Source organism: Sinocyclocheilus rhinocerous, unplaced genomic scaffold, assembly GCF_001515625.1.
Source record: "Sinocyclocheilus rhinocerous isolate Xijiao unplaced genomic scaffold, SAMN03320098_v1.1 scaffold666, whole genome shotgun sequence".
NCBI classification, from domain to species: Eukaryota; Metazoa; Chordata; class Actinopteri; order Cypriniformes; family Cyprinidae; genus Sinocyclocheilus; species Sinocyclocheilus rhinocerous.
The window spans coordinates 922,420-947,511 of NW_015661984.1; the positions used below are offsets into that span (position 1 = coordinate 922,420).

At 38.4% G+C, this 25,092-nt stretch overlaps 1 protein-coding gene across 1 annotated transcript in view; it reads left to right on the forward strand.

Moving 5' to 3' along the window:
• LOC107727023 (protein SOGA1-like) overlaps nt 1-25,092 on the forward strand; it is a 51,358-nt gene that overhangs the window by 16,551 nt on the left and 9,715 nt on the right. The window contains exons 5-11 of the mRNA XM_016536773.1: nt 15,234-15,296; nt 16,518-17,813; nt 19,992-20,120; nt 21,632-21,757; nt 21,905-22,135; nt 22,800-22,946; nt 23,080-23,250. Of these exons, the coding sequence (XP_016392259.1) occupies nt 15,234-15,296; nt 16,518-17,813; nt 19,992-20,120; nt 21,632-21,757; nt 21,905-22,135; nt 22,800-22,946; nt 23,080-23,250 (2,163 nt within the window). The remainder of the gene's footprint in view (nt 1-15,233; nt 15,297-16,517; nt 17,814-19,991; nt 20,121-21,631; nt 21,758-21,904; nt 22,136-22,799; nt 22,947-23,079; nt 23,251-25,092) is intronic.

The window sequence follows — 25,092 nt, forward strand, 5'->3', positions numbered from 1 at the left end:
TGTAATGTGGTGTTTTGTTTCATGTTCATGTTTTCCATGTCTTTTATTTTGTAATTGTTTTATGCTGTTTGTGTCATACTTCCCTTGCCCTCATGTATCTCAGCCTTGTGTATGTGTCATGTTCTGATTGGTTGTTTTAGTCATGTGTCTTGTTTCCCATTGGTTTGTTCTTGTCATGTGACCCTCTTGTTTCCTATAAGTAGCCATCATGTTGCCATTGTCTGTCGTCGTGTATTGAATGTATTTATCCCGCTGTTGGTGAGTCTAGTCTGTTCATGTCAAGTCTGTTCATGCCTCGTCAAGTCAAGTCTGTTCATGTCAAGTCAAGTCTGTTCAAGTCAAGTCTGTGTATCTAGTCTTCGTCTTGTTTGGATTATGGTTTGGATCACCTGTAAATAAACTGCACTTGGGTTCTTCACTATGCTTGCCTTCAGTGGACTGATTCGTTACAGAATACACGACCCACACTATGAACCCAGCAGTTTCACGTCTCCTCTGCCTGCGTCAGGGCGGCCGGGCTATAGAGGAGTATGTGGCCGATTTTTGTGAGGTATGTCACTTTGTGGATTTTAATGACGTGACCCTCAAAGACATTTTTCGTTTTGGTGTCGATGAACCCCTTCGTTCAAGTTTGCCAGGGTGAACTATTTGTTGGTCACTGGAATGTTATATTGACTTTTGTTCTGTTGTTGGCTGGGTCACCTCTTACTGTGGGAATTGCAGATGAGGAGCCCCGCAACTGTGCTGTACCCTCTACAAAATCGTCACGTCTCGGTTGATCTTCCAGAGTTTCGTCATGACATGGTCGTTATTTCAGAGACTGCTCACGTTAAGCCTGAGTCCCCGGCCAAGATGGCCGGTTTTGTGTTTGGGTTGTGTTTCTTGTTCATGTCTTTTATTTTGGAGTTTAGTCATGGTCCCTGTTAGTGTCATGCTTCCCTTGCCTCATGTCTCTCTGCCTTGTGTATGTGTCATGTTCTGATTGGTTGTTTTAGTCATGTGTCTTGTTTCCCATTGGTTGTAAGGATGCTTAAAATCCAGCCTTATATATAAATGTAATAATAATTTAAAGATACAATAAATTACATTTTAACATAGAAAACACCTATTTTCAATTTTTACTGTTTTATTTAAATAAATGCATTACAAAATCTTACCGACCCCAACATTTCTTGAACAGTATTGTAATTTCTAAACAAATGAGCTAAACCAAGTTTTACTTTTTTTTTCCTGGCTTGTCCTACACACTTCTACAGCCTTTATGCAAACTAAAGGCAACACAATGCTGTTGCTGTTTGCCATTCATCATGTCTTCCTCTTTTTCCTTTTTGAGCCATTTGTATAGAACTATTTTTGAATGTCAGATCAACAGACCTGTGTTGGTCAGGTAAAAAAGGGTCTAATTTTAAAAAGCGTCTGGGATGTCAGTGCTTACATGATCTGACATCAAAGTCACAGTAGTAGGATTTAGATTTGCACATTTAAATGAAAGCCATTATCTGTCTTAAACCCAGACTCTGATGTTATACGAACACTTACTAGCTCTGTATGTGTGTGTATGTTTGTACACATCAGACAGAGAGCTTGTAATCTCCAACTGCTTCCACTTGAGAATTACTGAACAAATGGCACAGACAAAACAAACAATAAGAGGATGTGGGGAGGGAGTTAGTGGCAAGCTCTTTTTTATGAAGCTCAGCACTATGCAGAACTGACAGACAAAGAAAGCACAGAAAGGGAAATGTGTGTTTGATTGATGTCTGGACCCTTAAGTTTGATACACACACACATACAGAAAGACATATAATGCAGCTAGAGGTTATTAGATTTGATAGTGACAATGCTGCAGCGCTTGTAGGTCATTTATAAAACTCATGCACACATACACAAATCACACATGCATGCACCAACTGGCTAGTCTATTTCTGCTTTTAATGGCGAGGTAATTGTGTTGTCTCCTGGATACATCTCCATACAAAGTGCATTAGGTGAGCAGCATGTCATGTATTAAGATTGTGTCTGTGGAAACCAGCTGAGATCAGCTGTTTGAAAGAAGTTTAGCATGTCGGACAAGATTAGATCTGTCAGGTTCCCTGCTGTGACAATCTTTTTGTAGGCTAGAAATATTGTCCAGACAATACATACTAGCCTGTTTACTTGTTTGAATAGTTTATTTTATTTTAATTATTATTGTTTGATACTAGTGGCATATTTTTGGAAAGTTTGAGATCAATATGAGTTTTAAAAATACTTTTATTCAGCAAGGATGCATTAAATTGATCAAAAACAGTGAAAGAAAAGACATTTATATTGTTACAAAAGATTTCTGTTTCAAATAAATGCTGTTCTTTTGAACTTTCCATTCATTAAAGATTCCTGATGGTTTAATTATTTCATGGTTTCTATTAGTGCTGTGAAATGATTAATCGCGATTAATCGCATCCAAAATAAAAGTTTTTCTTACTGTGTATATTTATTATGTATATATAAATACAAACACATGCATGTATATATTTAAGAAAAATATGTTATGTTTATATATTAAATATATTTATATATAGGCATATTTTTGGAAAGTTTGAGATCAATATGAGTTTTAAAAATACTTTTATTCAGCAAGGATGCATTAAATTGATCAAAAACAGTGAAAGAAAAGACATTTATATTGTTACAAAAGATTTCTGTTTCAAATAAATGCTGTTCTTTTGAACTTTCCATTCATTAAAGATTCCTGATGGTTTAATTATTTCATGGTTTCTATTAGTGCTGTGAAATGATTAATCGCGATTAATCGCATCCCAAATAAAAGTTTTTCTTACTGTGTATATTTATTATGTATATATAAATACAAACACATGCATGTATATATAAACAAAACTTTTTTTTGGATGTGATTAATCGCGATTAATCGTTTGACAGCACTAATTTCTACATAAATATTGTGCAGCACAACTGTTTTCAGCATTGATAATAATAGAAAATACTTCAAGCAGCAAATGATTTGTGATTTTCGATCATTTCTGTAGGATCATGTGACACTGAAAACTGGAGTAATGATGCTGAAAATTCAGCTTTACATCACAGGAATAAATTACATTTTAAAATATAGTCAAATAGAAAACAGTTATTTTAAATTGTAATAATATTTCACAATATTACTGTATTTTTGATCAAATAAATGCCTTGGTGAAAACCTTAAAAAGAACTTAACTGACCACAAACTTAATAAAAAAGTATTTTAAAACCCTAAACAGGAGCTATAAGATTTATAATCAGCTGAAAGTGTGTTTGTGGCACAGATATCTCTAACAACTGTACGAATAGCTTTTTCTCACAGAGAGCTTGTATTGATCTACAGTGCTATTTCAGTTGTGTCATGCAGCTCCCATCCACTTGTGTTTCCCAGGACTGAGGTTAAATGAATTTGATTTGCAATGCTACTGATTATGCTAAAAAATCCATATTATTGAATCAAGCCATTCAATACAATACATTAATTTTTTTTATATATTGTTTACAGTGTGTGAGATGTTAAAAAGTGAAAAAGAAGCATTTGTTCATACAGAAGACAAGTCCTCACTCCTGTTACCAGATTTACACACATGTTCAAGCCTTTACATCATTACACAACACAACTAGCGCCTCCTGGCCTCTGATCGAATTCACAGGTCTCTTAGGTCAAGCTAAGTGGTTAGATCTCAGATCCTCCGCTTTCTTCCTAATCAGATCAGTAAGCTGTTGCTTTGATTTTGAGTATGAGACAGATCTGATATAAGACATGTCTCCTCATATTCAGACTCTTGGGAACTCCTTGTCCTGTGAACCTCATCTGGGTCAACCAACAATCTTCCACTTTCATGACACACACACACACACAATTATTAGTCTTTGATGGGTCATTACACTCCTTTGATTTCTGGGTTTGGTCAGATATGGCAGCTTGTTCCACATCAGGCTGTGGTGAGAGAGGCGGCCAACTAAGCACCTAAACATACACACACACACACACACACACACACACACACACACAGAGTGCTTTAGAAAAGCATGTGCATGCACTTTGCTGCATTGATTTATATAGAGCATGGATAACAGTCTTCGCTTCATTGCCTTTGCACAAGACTAACTATCAATATTCATCTGCGTCTGTACACCTCACTGATCTGTTAAAGGGTTATTCATTATGGCTTGTTGTAATCTGCAGACTCTTGTAATTTTAGCACGTTCAAAAAGGGAATCCTGTGGTTTAAATATAGATTTACGAGTCATCTGTAAATGTGATGGGTTATTTACAGACAAAGCTCCTAAATTGCTTTTGGAGAAGCGCTGATCTTCTGTTTTAGATATAATGGCCTGAGAAGTGAGCTGAGAGTGAGACTGATTACTTAATCACATCAGAATTATACTTTCAGCGATTCTCTTCAGTAAAATGGATTTATTACTGCAGTCCAGTGACCTGCTCACCTTATCAATGTAATCTGTCTAGACCAATAACCTGAGGGGATATGGCCAGCAGAAACTACAGCTCTATTACTGTAGTCCTCACTACATACTGCACAGTATATACCAGATTCAGAAAGAAAAAAAGCTGAAAGTGACCCTGGAATTCAAAATGTTGGAGCAAAATCTGCTTAAATAATTTTTAAAAAATATCATTTTAATAATGTTTTTTTTTTAACATTTTAACCTAGGCCTAGGTGTACATACAAAAAAATCACATATGTGTTGAGCCAGATTGAATTTTATGTAACAGTCATATTTATTTAGATTGAGAATTTATGTGAATGTTATTTGAGCCATATCTTAAAATTAAGTTAATTGATATTAGGTCATACTTATTATTTTTTGCGGTCATAAAACCAGTTAATTTTGATTAGTTATTTTTCTGCATTGTCTAACTTTTTTTTCAGTGCGTAAAGTCATGACACACACATGCCATTATACATTGTACATACATTCTCTGCTTGTGCACAGTATACTTAAATATGTTCTGCATGCCTTGAGTTACAGTGCAGCTAAACTCCTTAAACCAGCATGCATACTGATTCATCATGCTATCATTATGAATTCATACTCCAGTTTGTTCAGCTGAAGCATTCAAGCATCCATTCAATACTGATTGAGGTGCAATGTGTTTATTTATGTACTGTAGACAATTATCTTTATTAATAAAGAAAGGCAATTGATTAAGAAGTCATTAAATGCCTCACAATCTAATTACACAGCTTTTGGATAAATAATCTGGTTTATAAGTCTGTTGTCTAATGATGACTGTTTCTCTCTAATGACCATCTAAATGTTTGACCATTTCAATAATCTAGTAATGATTTTTCAATAGCTTGCTACATCTAAACATTCTTATCTAAAACATTTCCTTCGGAGCTTTAACGGCAATAGCAAATCAACTGAATGTGAATTTACTATATTTATCCCCGTTGTCACTCATCACCAACTCTATAGCAGTCTCAATACACATGTATTTTTTATGTATTTCATGTATACTCAAATTGTATTTTTTTTATTTCCATATAGCATCTGTATTTTTAAATCTGTATTTTGACTAAGCAATTTTGGAAAGCATGAATCAATAATATTTATATATTATAGTAGAAGTTTTACTATTTCACCATTATGCCTTTAAAAAGTGAAATAGACTTTGACTTCACAGCTCAGGATTGTCGCTAGTGTTTTGAACTGGGGTGTTTTTCATGATGCATTTATGGCTCAAATCAGCCTGACTGCAGAATTGAGAGCGATTTCAAATTGCCTGCTTCTAGGGAGATTCTGGTCCAGCCAAACAATTGCCATTGAGATGAATGGGTATGCTTATAGATGGCTTTCTTCAAGACCTCTGTCCCATATCCTATGATATATTGCTGATGTGTGTACTTGTCCATCATATTTTCTCCAGCTCAGTAATTCTTTCTCTTACTCGCCTGCTCTCAGATTTTTCATATAGCCTCTTGGGATTTGAGAGGTTCTCCTGATATATTTTGCAGCAAAAAGAAAAATTTGAATTGAGTCTGAGATGTGTTCTAGTTCAGGACTAGTACAGACTGTCTGCTAATGCAAAAGTGAAGAATAGACCATTCCGATGTCTACAAACCTACAACTCTTACTCATATATTTTCATCCTCTGCTATGCTGTAAACTGAGGAAACTGACCTATTTCGGTCTTTTCCACATATTCCCAAAACCTCCCCCAAATTCAGTCTCCCACTCTGAATGCCAAATGTCGTTCTTAATACAAATGAGAGAACAAAGTGAGCAATGAGAGGTATGTTTGGAGAGTTTTCATCCGCCAAGAGCGCATGTGGTTCGCAACCTGACACGCTAATGAGCGTCAAGTGCTTGCTATTCTCTCTAACGAGCGCATGGGCTCCCTGATTGAATTCCTCTGAAATGGGAGGGCGAGATACAAAGACAAAGAGCAGTTTATGTGGCTGTGGGGAGCAGGATGTTTCGCTCCTGTTACGGCGTACTGTCTTTCATGCAGAAAATGAGGACAGATACTCGATCCAAAGCTTTGGTGGTATGTAGGACAGGTCATAGATGAAGGGGCCAATTCCTTCAGGCTGATTTTAAACAGGTTTATAGTCAGTTTTCATCAATTTACATGTTGAAAAATGTAAAGACTGTCATATCTATGGAAACTTTGTTTCAATTTTCTTTCAGGTTACAGATAAAGAGATCTTCAGACGGTGTTTTTTGGATATTTCCTCAACTGTGACTGCTTTTGATTGCTGTGTCAGTGGTGTTAATGAGAAACAGGCTGCTATAGTTAGATTTGATTGGCCCACACTTGGGAGCAATTACTTCATGCTCAGTACAGGTGGGATTCACCACCACTTTCTACTCTGTTTCTCAGTCATTAATCTTTTGAACTTTACCAAATGGCACAAAACACACTGATGGCAGACTGTCAATATGTATTCACAGGTCTACATACTGTTATATTCGTGAGATGGTTGATCAGGTCTAATTAATGCTTTAATTTTTCAATTTAAATGTTGAAATCATTGATATTCTAAGATATGGAAACAGCTGTACTGGAGTGCACTCAAGGAAGGAGGTGAAAATGAAGGGATTAAAGAAAGAAAGAGGGAGGTATCCTTAGCTGTGGTGGCGCCAAGGCTTTTTTTGTGAAGTGTGCACACAACAGAAGCTTAGAGATTAAACTCACAAGCCAAACAGAAAGAAAGAGGCAGAACAGACCTTTTCATATGCTACAGCCCCATTAATAATATGTTCATGTAGAGGTGGAAGGACGCAGTGTTTCTCAACCCATGTGACCTTTTTATGACCTTTTACATATCTATATATATGTATATAGGGGTGTAACGGTACACATATTCGTACCGAACATTTTCAGTATAGGTCTTTTGGTTCGGTAAGCATGTGTACTGAACAAATACAGTAGGCCTATTCTTTTAATCACTGCACAAGTGGAACTTCATTGGAAACTTCCAGTTTTATACATTGTTACTGTTGATATGAAAGAGAGTCTCATCTTTCAAATTATGTCCATTGTTTCAGGAAATACAAACAACACCGCAGTTGCGGCTTGGCAGTGTGTTCCAGGAGCGGTGCGTCTGCAGCAGTGCAGCGATCATTTCCACATGAGTTTATTTTTTGCTGTGCTGCACACGCTGAAATAAAGTGACAGCGCATTGTTCGCAGTAAAAATGAACACGGATTGACACAGAAATGTGGTAATTTCACAATAAATAGATATAAATAAAGTCTATTGTGTTTCAGAGTCTACACGTGGCTTTTTGGCTAGGTTTAAAACAAGGAATAGTGCACTTTTAGATAAAAAAGGCAATGCACTTGTGGAGGTAGAAAAACAGTTCTTTAAGACTGAAGATTGCTTGTATCAGCTAATAAAGTTTTAAATGCAAAAGAAAAAGTGTCAGAGTGGGCTTCAGTTTATTGGCATAAAGTCATTCAGCTTCACCTCAGGCAGCTATTCCTTTTTAGATGCTCCTTTTTTAAAGGGGTCATATGATGCGATTTCAAGTTTTCCTTTCTCTTTGGAGTGTTACAAGCTGATTGTGCATAGATAAGATCCCTGAAGTTGCAACGACTAAAGTCTCAAAACCAAAGAGATATTCTTTATCAAAGTTAAGACTCTGCCACGCCCCCCTAAAACGGCTCATTCTAACACGCCCCCACATATCTACATCACCATGTGGAAATATTTGCATAATGCGCCCAAATGATCACGCAAAGAAAGAAGGCGTGGTTTCAGTAACCACAGTTAGTGTTGAAGCAGCAAGCGTTTGAGAGAGGCGGGGCATAGAGGACCTACAATAATGTACAGTATTTGAAAAATAATGTGTTTTTTGAACATTAAATCATGTCAACATATTCTGTTACACCAAATAATGATCTTTATTGATCATCATATGACCCCTTTAATAACATTGCTGCATCATAATCATAATCTAACATTGTTCTAATCATGTGTTCATGTTTTCATTGACAGGTTTTCATGTCATATGTTTATTTTAAACATTCATTTTCATAACAGTCTTCAGATTGTTTCTGTTTCTCACATGCACACATATCTGCATTTCTCTCATGGGCCTCAGGGCATCATGTGTAATTATAAAAGTGTTTCCCAGCTCTAATTAACACTCAGCCTGATAAGCATGTAAAAGAACCGTCCCGCTCACGGGTGGACAGAAGCATATGTCACTCTTCAAGTGTGAGAAAGCTGGAGGCAAACGCTGCCTAATGCCAAAACTTTATCCTGAATAAGTAATCCAAGAACAGGATGAGCACAATATGTGACACGTTGTGTTCGCATTGGTAAAACGGCAACAGTGATTTGCTGACAGATGCAAGCAGCAGAACCTGGCAGGCAGAGAAGCTGCCTGCACCTGTGTGTGTGCTCCATTAGGATTCATTAAATGAGATGTATCATGCAAACTAGGATTGGTTGATGTACATTGAATGTTTACTCTAGTGTTCTGCATGCTCTAATTATGTACATAGAGATTAGCCAATCACAACAGAGGTCATTTACATGTTGAGGTCTTAAAGGTACAGTACCCAAAACAGCCTGTTTAATTTGAAGCATCACAGAGAGGTAAATCATGATGAAATCTCATATTTCTGTTCCAGGACACCTTAGTTAACATTAAACGGGGTAAAAAAGAACATGCTAGAAAAGCATGTGTGTATAAGGATGGACAGAAGTAGGTTAAAGTGGATTCTGGTCTTGAGTTGCCTCAGGTTAATGTGGACCGAAAAGCTGTGGACAGTTTTTGGATATAAAGAAGATTGGAAATGTATTTGGGCAGAGACATTTTCACAGTTCTTTGTGTAAGGCATAGTGTTTATCACTGCCATCCTGTTGTTGTGAACTAATAAACATTCTGTTGTCATGGTTCAAAGCGAGAGAATATCTAATTTCCCAATCATGTAAGGAGGGACAGAATTTGTGTGGGAAACACGCAGCACCTGCAGGCTCCCAGTTGCTTTATGAAAAATGCTATGATAATGATCTGGCTTTTAGCACCCTTGTGATTTAGCGCAATTAGTAAGCAAGAAAGCTGGGGAAGTGTGGTCATTTTTTGCAGTTGTTTTGCCTGTTTGTGCAGGAGGAGAGGGGCCTCCGCATGTCAAATGGATTTGAAAGGTTGTGATTTCCTGTTTTCCCTCTCCCAACTTCCTCCCCCCATTTATTCATCAATTTGTTCCATTGAACTCTACAGGGGAACTGCTCACAAAAGCCGTTGTCATGGGAACCCATTATAGTCTGGACTCGTGTCTCTGCGGTCTGGGAATTGAGAAAAAACATACGATGCGAAAATGGATTTACCATAGCCTATCTCTGTGCTTATGTCCAGCTTTTGGAGTGGTGCGTTTTAATTAGTATGTGAAGCAGAAAGCATTTGCAATGCTCAACATTTCACACAGTAGTATAAAACTTTGCATGACCTTTTGTTTGTGGCATTCAGCTGAAAATTACAATTATTTTGCACTTTTAATCCAGTTTTGTGTAAACATTTCTGAATTTGACCCTCCAATAATTTGAGTCAAGACAAAGGGACAATTTGTGGCTGATATTACTTTCATTTTTGGGATCTGGTAGTCTAAGTCAGTGTTTCCCAACCGGGGTGCCGTCTGTCCAGAGCAGGGGTGCCGTGTAAAAAGTCATTTTTTAATATTTTTAAATTGCTAAAATGTTCAAAAAAGCATCCATTATATAATATCCATTTCTGATGTTGCCAATAATTAGAGATGCACTGAAATTTCGGCTGCCGAAAATTAGTTCACCGCTCAGGTTTCGTGCCGCGACTAAAAAAAGGTTGGGAAACACTGGTCTAAGTAATCTGAGCAATTGACCCTTCGCTGGGAGTTTTCGATCTGACCAATCATAAAGCCGAATCTGCTATTTTGTCTGACAAACAAACCAGACAGGAGAGTACATTAACATCAGTGGACTTGAACTTGAAAAATGGTGTTTATTGACATCTTTCCGGCGGTTGAAACAAGATAGCTTCTGATGTTCATTCACGTTTATTTCATGATATAACTAGTAAAGATATAGAGATGATCGGTTCACATGTCGAACATTGAACTGAGGTGCTATAGCAATCTGTTACGACACATTAAAGAGCCACAAAATGGTATTTATTGTTTGAATTTCATAAAAAAAAGATTTGAAAGCTGAGTCATTGTTTTATACCAAAAGTAACCAGCTCTGTCTTGTCTGTTGGCACATTGTTAGTGTCCTGCCTCTTTGCAAAATTTACTTTGAACTAAGCCAATCTGAGATACTGAAAACACCAGATCATGAGCTGCTCACATGCAAATGAACACAGTGCTGTGTTTCACTCTATAATATGCAGCACATGTATTTATTTTTTGCTGAAAATCCGTTATTTGAAAACCCATATTGTGATTTTGGTGTTATTTTTTTTATTCATGCAGCCCTATTAACATCACCTAAACACAGCACTTTCCTGATAAGCGGTTTGTCATGGAATTATTTCCAATTCTCAAAATAGATAATCCGTCCACATCTTTACCGATGTGTCTCTCCTCCCAGCTTTGTCACCTTCTATTTTTATGAAAGGAAATGAAGTGTGACTCTCTCTGGAGTCATTTGGGATATAGAGGATTACAGGAACCTCTGGAGATGACAGAGACAGCAGACAAATAACTAACACTTCCATTCAGTGATGCCTTTTGACATGTTCATGTTAAAGTGCAGTAATTGTTCTGTCAAACAAAAGACCTATTTAAATGTCCCTCCACATGAAGACTCAAGTTCCTTGAAGCAGTGAACACACATGCTCCCTATACATACTAGAGCCCGACCGATATATCGTTTTGCTGATTTTATCGGCCGATATGAGCCTGTCGCAGATATATCGGTATCGGCGAATATGCCGCCGATATAGAATTTTTTTACAGAACATAAAACGCAGATAAAATGCTTGTAAATTATGTAATAAATAGTTTGTCCAGCAGAGCTTGCTCCATTGTTTGCTAGTGGCAACCTGGATGAAACGCTTTAAAGCTTAAGTCTATCCGTAACGGCGTGGCGGATCCGCAACAAATTCGAGGGATCCCTTTAGCTCGAGGAACCCTCTCGAACGCCGAGTGTACGTCTCGAGGCCCTGTTTCGAATGAGACCAACCCCGCATCGATAGCCCCCGGGGTCAGGGAGTTATGAGCGGTTAAATTCGCGCTCGGGCACCGACCGATCTGGCGATCCCGGTTGGCTAATGAGGGGGGTGTTCGAGAGGGCTCCTCGAGCTGAAGGGATCCCCCAAATTTTGTGGAGATCCGCCGCTGCGTTCGCGAGATAGTGACACCAGCCAACACTTTCACTTCAGTAAGTCTCATTCCGCCATGATTCCAGTTCGAAGGGAACGTACACGTTACATTCAAAGGGCATTAAAGTGCGCGAGACATATATTTAAATTGTATTTATTTACAGAGGTAGGCCTATATTATGTCACACTTTACACTTCTCTAGTAAGTTTCGTCTGTGTGTGAAGACAGTAGTGCAAATCTGTGAATGAATGTTCCGAAGTGAAATAAACTTCAATGGAATAAAGTTGAATGGAATTGAATTGAAATAAAGTTGAATAAACTTCAACTTTACTGTTCAGTGCACTGATATCAGACTCATTTTGGATAATAAAGTTTATTGTTAAATTGTTAAATGCCCTGCCTCCATTACATATCTGTCACGTCATTCTAAGTGTTTAATCACCACATTTGAGTGATCATTGCAAAACATATGTTTATGTATATATATTCTGTTTATGTATATACACTGTAAAAAAAAATCCGTAAAAAACCGGCAGCTGTGGTTGCCGTAATTTTACCGTAAAAAATATGGTAGCAACATTTCAGGTTTTACGGTTTTAACTTAAATTTACAGTTAAATACCGTAATTTCATTAACAGAAACATAATTATTTAAACAAAAAAAACCCATCAAATTTGAACTGTAACGCAGGGAATTCTGGGAATGTCAATTTACGGTTATTCACTGTAAATTATACGGTCTTTTTCACTTACAAAAACGGTATACTACCGTAAAATTACATGTAATGTCCAATACAGTTTTTCACCGTATATAGTAGGGGAATTTACCATTAACCATTTAACAGGTTTTTACTGTAGTATTTTTACAGTCTTTTACCATTAAATTCACGGTTATTTTTTTACAGTGTACTGTATTCTATATATAGTACCAGTCAAAAGTTTGGACACACGAATGGGAAAGTATCCAAACTTTTGACTGGTACTGTACTACTATAGTATACACAAAGAATATCGGCCTTTTTTACTCCCTAATATCGGTATTGGTATCAGCCCCCAAAAAACCCATATCGGTCGGGCTCTAATACATACATACATTCCTGCAATTAATATAAAATGGAGTAGAAAAAATAAAATTAAATGAAACTGAAAAGGCATATAGCTTTTATTGGCTTGACAAAGCTTTGTCTGAAGGTTTTTGGGGAAAAAAGAAGACAGACAGAAAGAGAAACAGACAGTTTAAAGTTTAAAAAGTTAAAAAAGCCTTGAAAAAATACAGACAGACAAATAGACAGACAGACAGACAGACAGATAGATAGATAGATAGATAGAGATATGATAGAATTCAAATCCTAATGATGCCCCTGTCTAAAGAAAGAGAATCCTCTCAGAAACATTCAGCTCTCTATCCAGCCTCGTGATTCAACAGTCTCTCTTACGCAACATTCATTCGATTTTGAAGGAAGAAGTGTGTGAAGTAGAGCGTGACTTAGAGAACCTCTCAGTTTCACACACTCCACTAACTCAAGTATTCATAATTCAGTCAACTGAGCAGGTGAAATTAGAGAGAATTATATAAATGAGTTCTCCGTTGTTCCTTCAGGATGGATGGGGTTTGTTTAATACAGTGACACTCTTCATCCCTGACTGTAACATGACTTCATCTTATTCCTTACAGCCTATGTTGAAGGATGAGTGTGTTTCATAAGAATAAATCAAGCAGGCACAAGATCAGGGCACGGCTGAATAGACCTGTGTGTGTGTGCTTGTTCTCAGATTTCCGTACCTGCATTAGGTTTCATGGTGTTGAAATTCAGGTAGCTGATAAGCAATTCAGTGATCAGATGACTGACTACTTGGATTGAGAATTTCAACATGTGCTAGCAGTACAAAATTATGCAATGATGAACATGAGTAAACATTTATGATCATGCTTCTAATTAAAGTCGGCATGAAATGAAAATTCACTCTTTTCTAAAAACATGTTATAGATCTTATTAACAATTCATCAATTTATGTTTTTTTTTTTTTTACTTGGGATGTATAATCAAAATGTCATAACTGGACCTTCCAGTGAAAACTAAATTTAATTCTAAAGTTTCAAATTCAAGCGTCAGTCAGTCTCTATAGTAAAACTCCTCATATTGTGATTTTGTTCCCCATATTTTCATGTTGGTTGCTTAATGTGAGGAATATTCCACATTCATGTTGCCACATGACTTCTGGAGGGGAAAAAAAACGTATTTGCACACCTTAGATAAACTTCGATGGTAAATCTTCCACTGTTAGAAAAAACATAAATGATTATTGTCTTTGATTTGAATTGTCAGTGAGGGTCAGACTATTGTTCTTAATATCCAATTTAAACCGTGTATTATGTCACAGTTCCTTATAAAGTTATTGGCCAGTTGTAATGTGGTGTTTGGGTTTTGTCTTGTTCATGTTTCCATGTTTGGGAAACACGTCTGTTGTATTAGAAAGGCAAAATTGCATCAGTCTTGTGAGTGGATGGAATTTTATCATAACTGTGTGTGGAGCGCCACAGTAGGAAACACCCAGTCACTAGAGTGACTGTGAGTGTTTGTGCTGGAGGACTCATGTACAGAAGAAAACCCCATCACACAGCTTTTACATGTGCAGGCCTTGTGGACGAGGCCAGTGGGAGTTAGTGGTGGGATAAATGACGTTGCTATAATCTCATTATGTTCGGACTTCTTTTCCATAGACTCAGCAAACCAAATTAAATTAAAATAAACAGTGGCACAAAAATGGTCGATACACTGCCAAGTCGATGCTTTCATTTTCTTTCAGCTCAAATCTGTTGATTTTAATGAAGTTTAGTGCCATTAAAAGCGGCATTGTCATTAACCTGTGCCATTCTGTTAGCCCACATATGACAGAAAGTGAAAATTGGATTTTACCCAGCGGTCTGTCTGTATTCACCCATTCCTGTTTTTTATTTATTTAATGAAGACAAACATAGGTGCAATAACATGATTTAGGGAAAAATCACACTAGAAGTGATCATGTTTGATTTTTGCAATAAGGTACGAGAGGCTGTGCTATATTGTGAATATTGTGTACTTTCTCACAGCTGAAACCTTGTACTAACTTATCAGCATCTAGGACTTTCAACTAGGTCTATTAATTTTATAATGTATCTGATAGCTCTCTGTCCTCCTCCTATCTCCATTTCCTGCAGTGAAGTTTTTTATTTCATGGAAACAATTAAATACCTGACGCTGTGATGTGTTTCAGTTTAATTCAATGCTGGTTTGCTGCCAAATGATGATTTATGAGTGAAAATATCACAAAGAGAGAGATAGAAGTGATGGTGTGATATCAGAATGGATGTGCAGTGGCTGGGCAGGGGAGGATAACAAGAGATACTCATTCATGTTTTTACACATTTTAAATTAATTGATCATCTTTTCCCTCTAGAACTCTTTGAAGAAGAGAGGTGCCAGACCAAACAACAAACCTGATAAAAAAGCATCGCCTCAGGTAAAACACTCTACTACAATACATCTGATGACTTGTTTGATTGATGTTTTCTTCTATTGTGATATTATTACGATTTGAAAGAGGACTGGTAAAGTACAGCAATGATATCAGACTGTACTTTTAGAAGCAGGTGTTATTGATTTAAAACTTACATTGTCTTTGTAATCCTATAGGGGATCCTATACTTCCTTCATAATCTCTCCTACCAGAACTTAAAGGAATAGTTCACCCAAAAATGAAAAGTGATTAATTACTTGCCCTTATGTTGTTTCAAACCTGTAAGGCCTTCTTTCATCTTCGGAACACAAATTAAGATATTTATGATGAAATCCAAGAGCTTTCTGATGATGCATAGACAGCAACGTAACTACCACATTCAAGGCCCAGAAAGGTCCCAAAAAGGAACCCGGATACACTGTGTTTACAATCAGAGGAATGCACACGCAAGTGTTGTGGTACTTTTGTGAACGCATGTCAAAGACTGACACGGAAGAGAAGAAATTGTTGAATAAAGTCATTATTTTTGTTTTCTTTGCACACAAAAAGCATTCTCGTAGCTTCATAACATTACAGTTGAACCACTGATGTCACATGGACTATTTTAACGATGTCCTTACCACCTTGAACGTGTCAGTTGTGTTGCTGTCTATTAGGGTTGTGACGGTGAGGAAATTTTCCCACCGGTTAATCGACGTGTGACAACACCGGTAATACCTGTATCACCGCGGGGGCGGGGCGTTCCCTCTTTTCCTAGCTTTCCTTCACTTTTAAATAGCTTGTAAAAGCGGCGTCCACATTTTACTTTCACTTTGAAATAGCGGCAATTCGGAGTAAAGCAATTGTTAATTTTTAGTTTGTTTGAATTTTCCCTCTTTTCCTCGCTTTCCGTCGCTTTTAAATAGCGGCTTAACACCGGTATCACCGTCAGCACCGTCTATCGCGGCAAGCCTACTATCTATGCAGGGTCAAGCTCTCGGATTTCATCAAAAATATCTTAATTTGTGTTCCGAAGATGATCGAAAGTCTTACGGGTTTGGAATGACATTAGGGTGAGTAATTAATGACTGATTTTCCATCAAGAACTGTGTGAAGCAAGGCCTTTTTGGCCACTGGCTCCAGCACCAGTACAGTGGTGGAGGAAAAGGGGTATAAGGGGACAGTGTATTGTTTAATGTTGTAGTGGCTAATAATTGTTTGGTCTCTGCAAATGTTCCTCTCCAGCCTCCAGAGGACAGTTCAGACCTTAAGTGCCAGCTTCACTTCGCCAAGGAGGAATCAGCTCTCATGTGCAAGAAACTCACCAAGATGGTTAAAGACAACGAGGCCATGAGGGAGGAACTGGCAAAGTATCACTCTCTGTACGGAGATGTTGATGCCTCACTTACTGTCGAAGAGGTCGCCGATTCTCCTCACACCCGAGAGGCTGAGGTCAAAGTCCACCTGAAACTGGTGGAAGAGGAGGCGAACCTTCTAAGCCGACGGATCGTAGAGTTGGAGGTGGAGAACCGCGGCCTTCGTGCCGAAATGGATGATATGAAGATCCAAGATTCCCCGGGTGGAGTCGGAAGTCAGCTGCTGCTTTCCACGTCTGAGAATGTGATGGAGCTACAGCGCCACCTACAGTTTGTGGAAGAAGAGGCGGATCTGCTGCGGCGCTCCCTGATAGAAATGGAAGAGCAGAACAAGCTGTTGATGAACGAGCTCAACCACTACAAGTCTGAGCTTCCCGCTGTCACTGAAATAGAGCCGTTGTCATCCACAACCATCACTTCACCCACGATCATCCCTGGTGCTTCTGAAGATGGAGGATCTGGTCTAAACGAAGCCAGCCATAAAGAACTACTTGCTGCCAGGCTTCAGATCGCAGAGCTGAATGGCAAAGTAAAGAAGCTCCAGTATGAAAACCGTGTGCTTCTGTCCAACCTTCAACGCTGCGACTTGGCCTCCAACCAGGGCTCCACACGTCCAGTGCTGGAGACTGATGCTGAAGCAGGGGACTCAGCTGAGTGCGTCCCCAGCCAGGTGCACCGTGAAGGCCCAGTTGGTGACGAGCAGAACGATATTCTGGAGGAGAAGAATCTGAACGTTTCAGGAACAAGTCACACTCATACTGCTCAGTGCCTCAGCATAAAAGACCTTCTCGCCATCCGCGACCAGGCACAACTTGTTACCTCAGCCATTCAGCTTCTGACGTCTCCCGACCCCTCCTGTATCTCACCAGATGCCGTCTATCGTAAGATTACGACAAACGAGTCTGCAGAACCAGTTCTGCTAGAGAAGAGCCAGACCCAGAGCTCCACGCTGCCCCTGGTGGAGGCCCTGCATGGCAGACTGCAGTCCCTCCAGGCTCAGCTACAGGCCCTCAGTGAGAGGGTGGATGCCCTCGGGCAGCCCCCAGAGAGGGAGCGTGTGGAAGGGATGTCCCTGATGCCCCTGTTGTCTGAGGCAGAAGACCCTGCAGCAAATTGCTCATGCCCTGCAGATGCTCAGTTCAACCAGAACACGACCCAACAGAAGGTATACACACAATCTCTTAGTCAAATATTCCCTTGCATCTTTATTCTTTCCTTTTTGCTTGGAGTTTTGTCTGTTTTTACCAGCAAGTTTCCTTTTTGTTGCTTTGCTTGATTAGATCATTGAGTTGTATTCACACGGCTCTATCCCTTAGAAAGGTTTGCCGACCACTATAACAATGCATGCTTGTAGTGCATTATAAGGCCTCATAGTGGATAGCATTTAGGCCTCTAATGGAGTAGATCATCATTATTGTGGTAAAGAACTGACCCGTTGTAAAGGTTTTCATTTTGATTGAGGAATCCACTTTTCTGGTAATTGATATTTTATGTGTAGATTCAAATTATATGAATAATCTGGTATAATATGGTATAATAATTTATTATAAATTGTAGACTTGGCTGTTTCCAATAAATTTTTGACCTGACTATTCAAGCAATCATAATGAGATGTCTAATCCATGCATGTTAGCAAATAAGTGTAAAATCATTATTTTATATTCATAGATATTTTCAAAGAAAGATAATATCTCAGTATCTTAAATGATTAGTTTACTCACCCCATGATGTTCATGTCCTTCTTTCTTCAGTATAAAAGAAATTAAGATTTTTGAGGAAAACATTCTAGGATTTTTCTCCATATAGTGGACTTCAATGGGAACCAATGTGTTGAAGGTCCAAATTGCAGTTTTAATGTAGCTTCAAGGGGCTCTACACGATCCCAGCCAAAGAATAAGGGTCTTATCTAGTAAAACAATCAGTCTTTTTCTAAAAAAAAAAAAAAATGTATATACTTTTTAACCACAAATGCTTGTCTTGCACTAGCTCTGCATCCATTACGTAGTCATATTGGAAAGGCGGAAGTATTGACCCAGTGTTTACAAAGTGAACGTGTAAAGAAAGTCAAACTCCCTTTACAAAAAAAGGTAAAACAACGATGTCAGACGATTTTGAAGTGGGAGGAGAAAATGAGATGGAGTTACCTTACACTACCTTTTTGAACTGGAGTACACAGACGAAGAACTAACCACGTGTGACCTTTGCAAAGTTATTACGTAATGCATGAGGTCACTGACGCGCATCACAGAGCTAGTGCAAGATGAGCTTTTGTGGTTAAAAGTAAATAATTTCATTTTTTTGGGGGGGGAATGACCAATCGTTTTGATAAGACTCTTATTCCTCAGCTAGGATTGTGCAGAGCCCTTTGAAGCTGCATTGAAACTGTAGTTTGGTCCTTCAACCCCTTGGCCACCATTGAAGTCCACTACATGGAGAAAGATCCTGGAATGTTTTCCTCAAAAACCTTAATTTCTTTTCGACTGAAGAAAGTAAGACATGTTGGATGACATGGGGGTGAATAAATTATCTAACTAATCCTTTAAAGCCACAGGTCACCAAAAAAATCAGTCATCATTTGCTCACCCTCATGTCATACAAAACCTGTATGAGTTTCTTTCGCCTGTGGAACATGAAAGATGATATTTGGAAGACCGTTTCAACTGTTTTTGTTCATCCAATGAAAGTCAGCAGGGTCCAATACAACAATGTTGTATTAGACAGAAAAACACTGAAAGATTTTTCATTTTCTGACACATTTGAGGGTTTAATCTAACAGGCATTAATTTAGGCTCCATTAGAGGCCCACCTCTTGAGATCCAATCCAGACTCTTCCCTTCCTCCTTCTCTCTCTCTTTTTCCTCACTGCATGGGCACCATGACCTGTGGTCGCTGCAACATTTCTTCCTTTGTTTTTCTTCTTCTTCTCCCTCTCTTTATGATTCCTTTGTTTCCCACTACCCCATTTCCTGTTTCCTCCTCCTCAAACCAAAGATGATGCTTTCCCTTCTTGTTGTTTTGCTTCTTTTTGCCATTTTGTCTTATTCCACAATGGCCAAACTGTTTTTCCTATACATACTTTTCATTGTCTTGTGAGTTTTTATTTGCTGGTGCTTTATGGGTATCATTGTGCCTTTTTTTTCTCCATGTTTCATTTGTCATTTTGTTTAAATATGTCTATTCTGTCCTTACATCCCTCCAAATGTTTTATATACCCATATTACACATCACCTTTTTTTATTCCTTCATCATATTCCTCTTGATCTCGTCTGTCTTCTATCATGCTCGTCTTTTATTGTTGTTTTTCGTTTTCCTTCATTAACTTGCCCATGCATGCATGCAACAGCCTGATTCTAGAGACCAGCCAGACTGTGAGGTCAGAGTTCACCCGTGCAAGGCAGAGGAGGAGAGCAACAGCCACAAAGACGGCAACAAAGACGAGGAATCTGACTTAAAGGAAACAAACTCTGATCTGGTAAGGCACTAAAACATGCACACACAAAAAAATGTCACTTCTGCTAGTGTCTTACAATTGAACACACAATGGCTCTGTTCCAAAACCCATTGTTCGCCTAGACAGTTTTTAAGTGATCTCTTTTGGACAAAATCTGAGGCAGCATGTTGCTCATCCTTCATGCATAAGGCAATCCCAGAATGCATTTAATCCATAGAATTAGTGGTGCTTTCAGTTCTCTCAGTTGATAACTGGTAAATTTCAAAAGCTCAGAAGTTACAATGAAGACTCAAATCTGAATTTCATAAGGAATTGGGAAATGAGGGTTTAGGTAATGACTGCAAAGTCTATTAAATGGGACATTCATAGAATCTGAAGAATATTTATGTGGTTAAAATATAAAAATACCCATGAGTTCATAAACAAAACAAAGCCTGTTCACCCATGCAGAGATATGAGCAAATATAGTTCTCACTGCCAACGTGGTTTCGTTTTGCCCTAACCCCACTACGCTCTTACATTACACTATATTTACCTCAGTACAGAAACTGATGTGTCTGTACAGACTGAGGCCTACTTCTTTATTTTCTCTAGTAAATTTGGTGCAATTTGGAAGGCCAGTGATCTGTAAGGTTTGCACAAGATGTCATAAAAAACTCCTGAGAAATATGCAGTATTTAAATTGAAGGCAGTTTAAAGTTTTGACATCATGATTAAAAATAGTCCATTATGCCGAGCTTTAAATCATGAAAGAATGCATTATGTGATTTGGTGTCCCAAACACTGTGCCAAACGCCCTTGCAGCATTCCAGTGAAACCTCCAGCCATCAACAGTTTCCACCCAAACAATTTATCATCCACCATTTCCACTAACTAGCAAATGTGATTTTCACAAAGAAAAAGGGACAACTGCGATCTTGTGATCAAGCTCTGATCTCATGTTTTGAAATTTAGGGTGGGTTCAATGTAAAAAAAAAAAAATCCAAATATTATATATTATATTCTCATATATAGAAGTCATGTATATTTAGGCGTTTTTTTTTTTTTTTTTTTTCCTTATTTTTTTTTTTTTTTTTTTTCCCTTAGCCTGATATGAAGTGTTTCTTAGAGGGCTTAATATACATTTTTAAGTTGAACGCAGGGGTCTCAAGAAACAAGCATTATTTTTAGCAGTGGTGCTTTAACTTTATCCCATTTAAACCACCTACTATCAACTACTAATCCAAACAAAAACTACGAAAATATCTGGTTGACCAAACAATCGACTATTCTAGGACTAGGTTGTGTCTTACAGAAAGACAAATAATACAGACTGTGTTCTCTGCAAACTTGATGTCATGTTCAGACGGTTTCTAATCTAATTTGATGGGGTTATTATTTTGCCATTGTAGCACAGAAACATTTGACATTTACAAAGCAGCAAGTTTTGCCATTTGTTCCAGTTTATTTGTATTACAAATACTGTGCAGCTACAGCATTTACCAATTACTTGCATTCTCTCTCCTTCTCTCTGTTTTCATGTTGTTCTCTAGCTGACAGAGCAGGTTGGCGAGCTGCACACGCTGTTGTCTGAGGCGAGAGAGAAGGCTCAGGGAGCACAGGAAGCACTGTCACAGGAGAGACAGGCACGCCACAACGACACACACACACTCTCTCAGGTGCAAACACGTTAAAACATGCTGTGCTAATTTAGATCTTTCTGAAACACTGAACACTTGATAAAGTGAAACCCTAAACTTAAAATCTGATTGGTTCCAGACCTGCATCCAGACAGTTTTAATGTCTCTCTTGTTCTTTCTCTCTAGCTTCAGGAAGAGCATCAGAAGGCTCTCCTCCGCTGTGACTTCCAGCTGCAGAGTCTGAGCCTGCAGACGCATCTGCAGCAGAAGCTGTGGAGTCAGGAGAGAAACCTGCTGGTGCAGGAGTCACAGCAGCTCAAAGATAGCCTGCTCCTCATCAGCCTCAAGCTGCGCTGGCTCCTCAAACAGTGGAGACTCGGCAAGAAACTAGACACCGAAAGCAAGGATATCCTAGAGGTATGGAGCCTTTCTTATTTGGTGAATTCACTAGGAATGAATTGTGCAAATTGTGCCTTGTTTGTAAACGAAGTAAGGAAGACAATGCAAAGACTGTTTTTTCCACAGCTTGGCACTGCCCAGCATCTTGTTGTCTTCAGAGCCATCTTTATCGTTTGGTTTCTGCTTAGACCAGCGTGTTTGCCTCTTTCGTAAACACTACATGTGCGAATCGGTGGGTGGGGCTAAACAGGCAGAGATGTCGAGGCGTTGATCTTCTTCTGTGGAGGCGGTGCTTATCCACACTATTACATCATACAGTAGAACTTTCCAAAAGCTGTCGTTTTTGCAGATGGGCTTCAGTATAAGCTGTTTTTAGACTAATGACAAAGTTTTGAGTTCTGAAACTTACAGGACGTTTTTATAGTACAATGACCTCTTATGTCAAAAGATCAAAGGAATTTTGGTTTCTCAGTTCATTACCCCTTTAAAATAAATTAAAACGGGAAACAGCTATTTTAAATTGTAATAATATTTCACAATATTACTGTTTTAAATGTATTATAATCAAATAAATGCAGCCTTGGTTAGCATAAGAGAGTTCTTTCACAAAAATGTTACCGACAGCAAAATTTTTGAACCGTGTACTTTGTAAATATTATTTAAGTCCGGTATGTTTTTCCAGGTTAACAGTGTAAAAGATCTTCGTATCCTGCTTGAGGAAGATGGCCTGTCTTCCCACTATGGAGACAACAAGATGTCAGCTGCTGAGGAGCAGCCACTCAACCCTACACCCAAAGAGCACAGCCTGACAGAGAAAAGCTGCCCACAGGTGGGTTAAAACAGAGATTGGCACAACTCCTTACTTCTGCACAATACTAACATGCTTTACATTTGAATCTTATTATGGTCAAGGATTCATGGGGATGTTCATGTAAACAGCTTCCGTCTCCTGTTGTCCTCAGCAGCATGGTGGATTCGGCAGTACTCTGTCGGACCTGAAGGTGGCGCTACAAGATCTGAGCGCTGAGCTGCGCGAGGAGCATCAGAGTTCACAGGAGTTAACACAGCAGTTTGCCCGTGCTAAAGCATCATGGGAAGTCGAACGGATGGAACTCAAGAGCATTATCACTCAGGTGAGTGATAATGGCTGAATTTATAACTGGTCTTTTCCATAATTCAAGTGCCAAAATTTGTTTCTAAAGAACTCGACGTCTTCATTTTACATAGTAAATGCCTGAAAATGCAGTTTGTTTCCTGCTTTGCATTTTGAAACTTTATAATAAAAGCGTAAAGTGACTTTTAAATCAAAATATTCCTGTAGCCAACAGTAAATTTGTGTAGATCAATCCATGTCATCAGCAGGACTGTGGACAGTTGTTGAAAACTTATCTTAGCTGGAATTATCCCTTAAAGATTTGAAAGCAGTTTAAAGGAAAATTTTGATATCGAGAGACCAAAACTGAACTAATACATAGCCAAAAAAAGATATCTCTAAGTATCTGTAATTTGTCATTACAAAGATGCTCCTATCAAAGATTTACAGCAGTGGAAGGAATAATTATGCATGCAGTTGTTTTCTGTTACTTATTTTTTTTAATAATTAAAAAAAAAAGATTTATAGAATACTTTGTAGATACATTACAGAGTACTTTGTCAAGTGGGAAAATTCTCTGTTAAATACATTGTGGCTTGTAACACAATAAAATCTGAAAGAGTCCATAGAGAGGTGAATCATTTTATAGGTACTTCGCACTGTAGGTGTAAAGTAATTACTTTAACATTGATCTCACTGGGTAATTTAACTCCTGCACTCAGGGCCATAGTCATTGATTTAACATACACAGATTACAGTAATGCCTCTTGGGAGATTCATTCTGGAAGCCTCTGGAGAAGAGCTTTTGAAGCCAGATACATTTATTGTGATCAGTTTGCTGTCACACAGGCTGAAAAGATGCTGGATGTGGCCTGAAATTTTGTTATTTGATCTGGTGTTGGTTAGGACATGCACCATTATTCTGGGGTGAGAGCTGTGTGAGCCATCTGCAGTGTGTCAGCAGCAATGTGGCATTTCACTGGGGGGCGAGAGGGAGTGTGTGTGCTTACAGCTTGTTTCTGGGCATGATAGTGAAAGATGAGTTTAATATCTTTGCTCTGAGATGCATTCATGACTACAGTCTACTTAAATGGCGTAATTAATGAGCTGGGGGAGGAAGAGGACTTAGACACAGTTTGTGGATCAGTCTGATAAAAACAGAGGGCTACAGATGAGAAACAAATATGGAATAAAGTAGTGATGCAGTGAATTTTGACAATGATGGAAAATGGGGCGTTTTGACTAACACCGTGGTCCTAACTACACGCGACGCGACGAGATTCCAGCGACAAGCAATTTGGGTGTCCACACTAGACGCGATGCGACAGAATAAATCAAATATAACAGCCAATCAGAAGCGTGTGTGGGTGGGCTCTCTCTGGAAGTGCTCTGCACTCACAACGAAATGGATACGTTTATAATCTAATTCATAAATATTAAACCTTTTTAACATTATTAAAAGTACATACTGAGTGACTGATACCATCTTTGTTACGGAAAAACTGGAAAAACTCGTCGCGTCGCGTGTAGTTAGGACACGGTGTTAGTCAAAACGCCCCATTTTCCATCATTGTCAAAATTCACTGCGATGTACACTTAACGTACATCGCTTTAATTTATTTTCAAGATCTGAGGTAAACTGTCTGTTTTTGCTTTAAGTATGGCTGTAAATGCCACGCAATATGATAGTCAAACTTTTAACATTGAATGAAGCGCATAATCTGTACCTGAGATTATAACTCTTTTGTCTCTTTTTTGCAAACCATTTATTGGCGCTGAATACCATGAACAAAAATCAACAGGCTACATAAAAACTGGACTCTTTAAGAGCCGTTTGTGTGCAAAATAGAACTGCATGATTCTGGATAAATTGAGTTTTTTT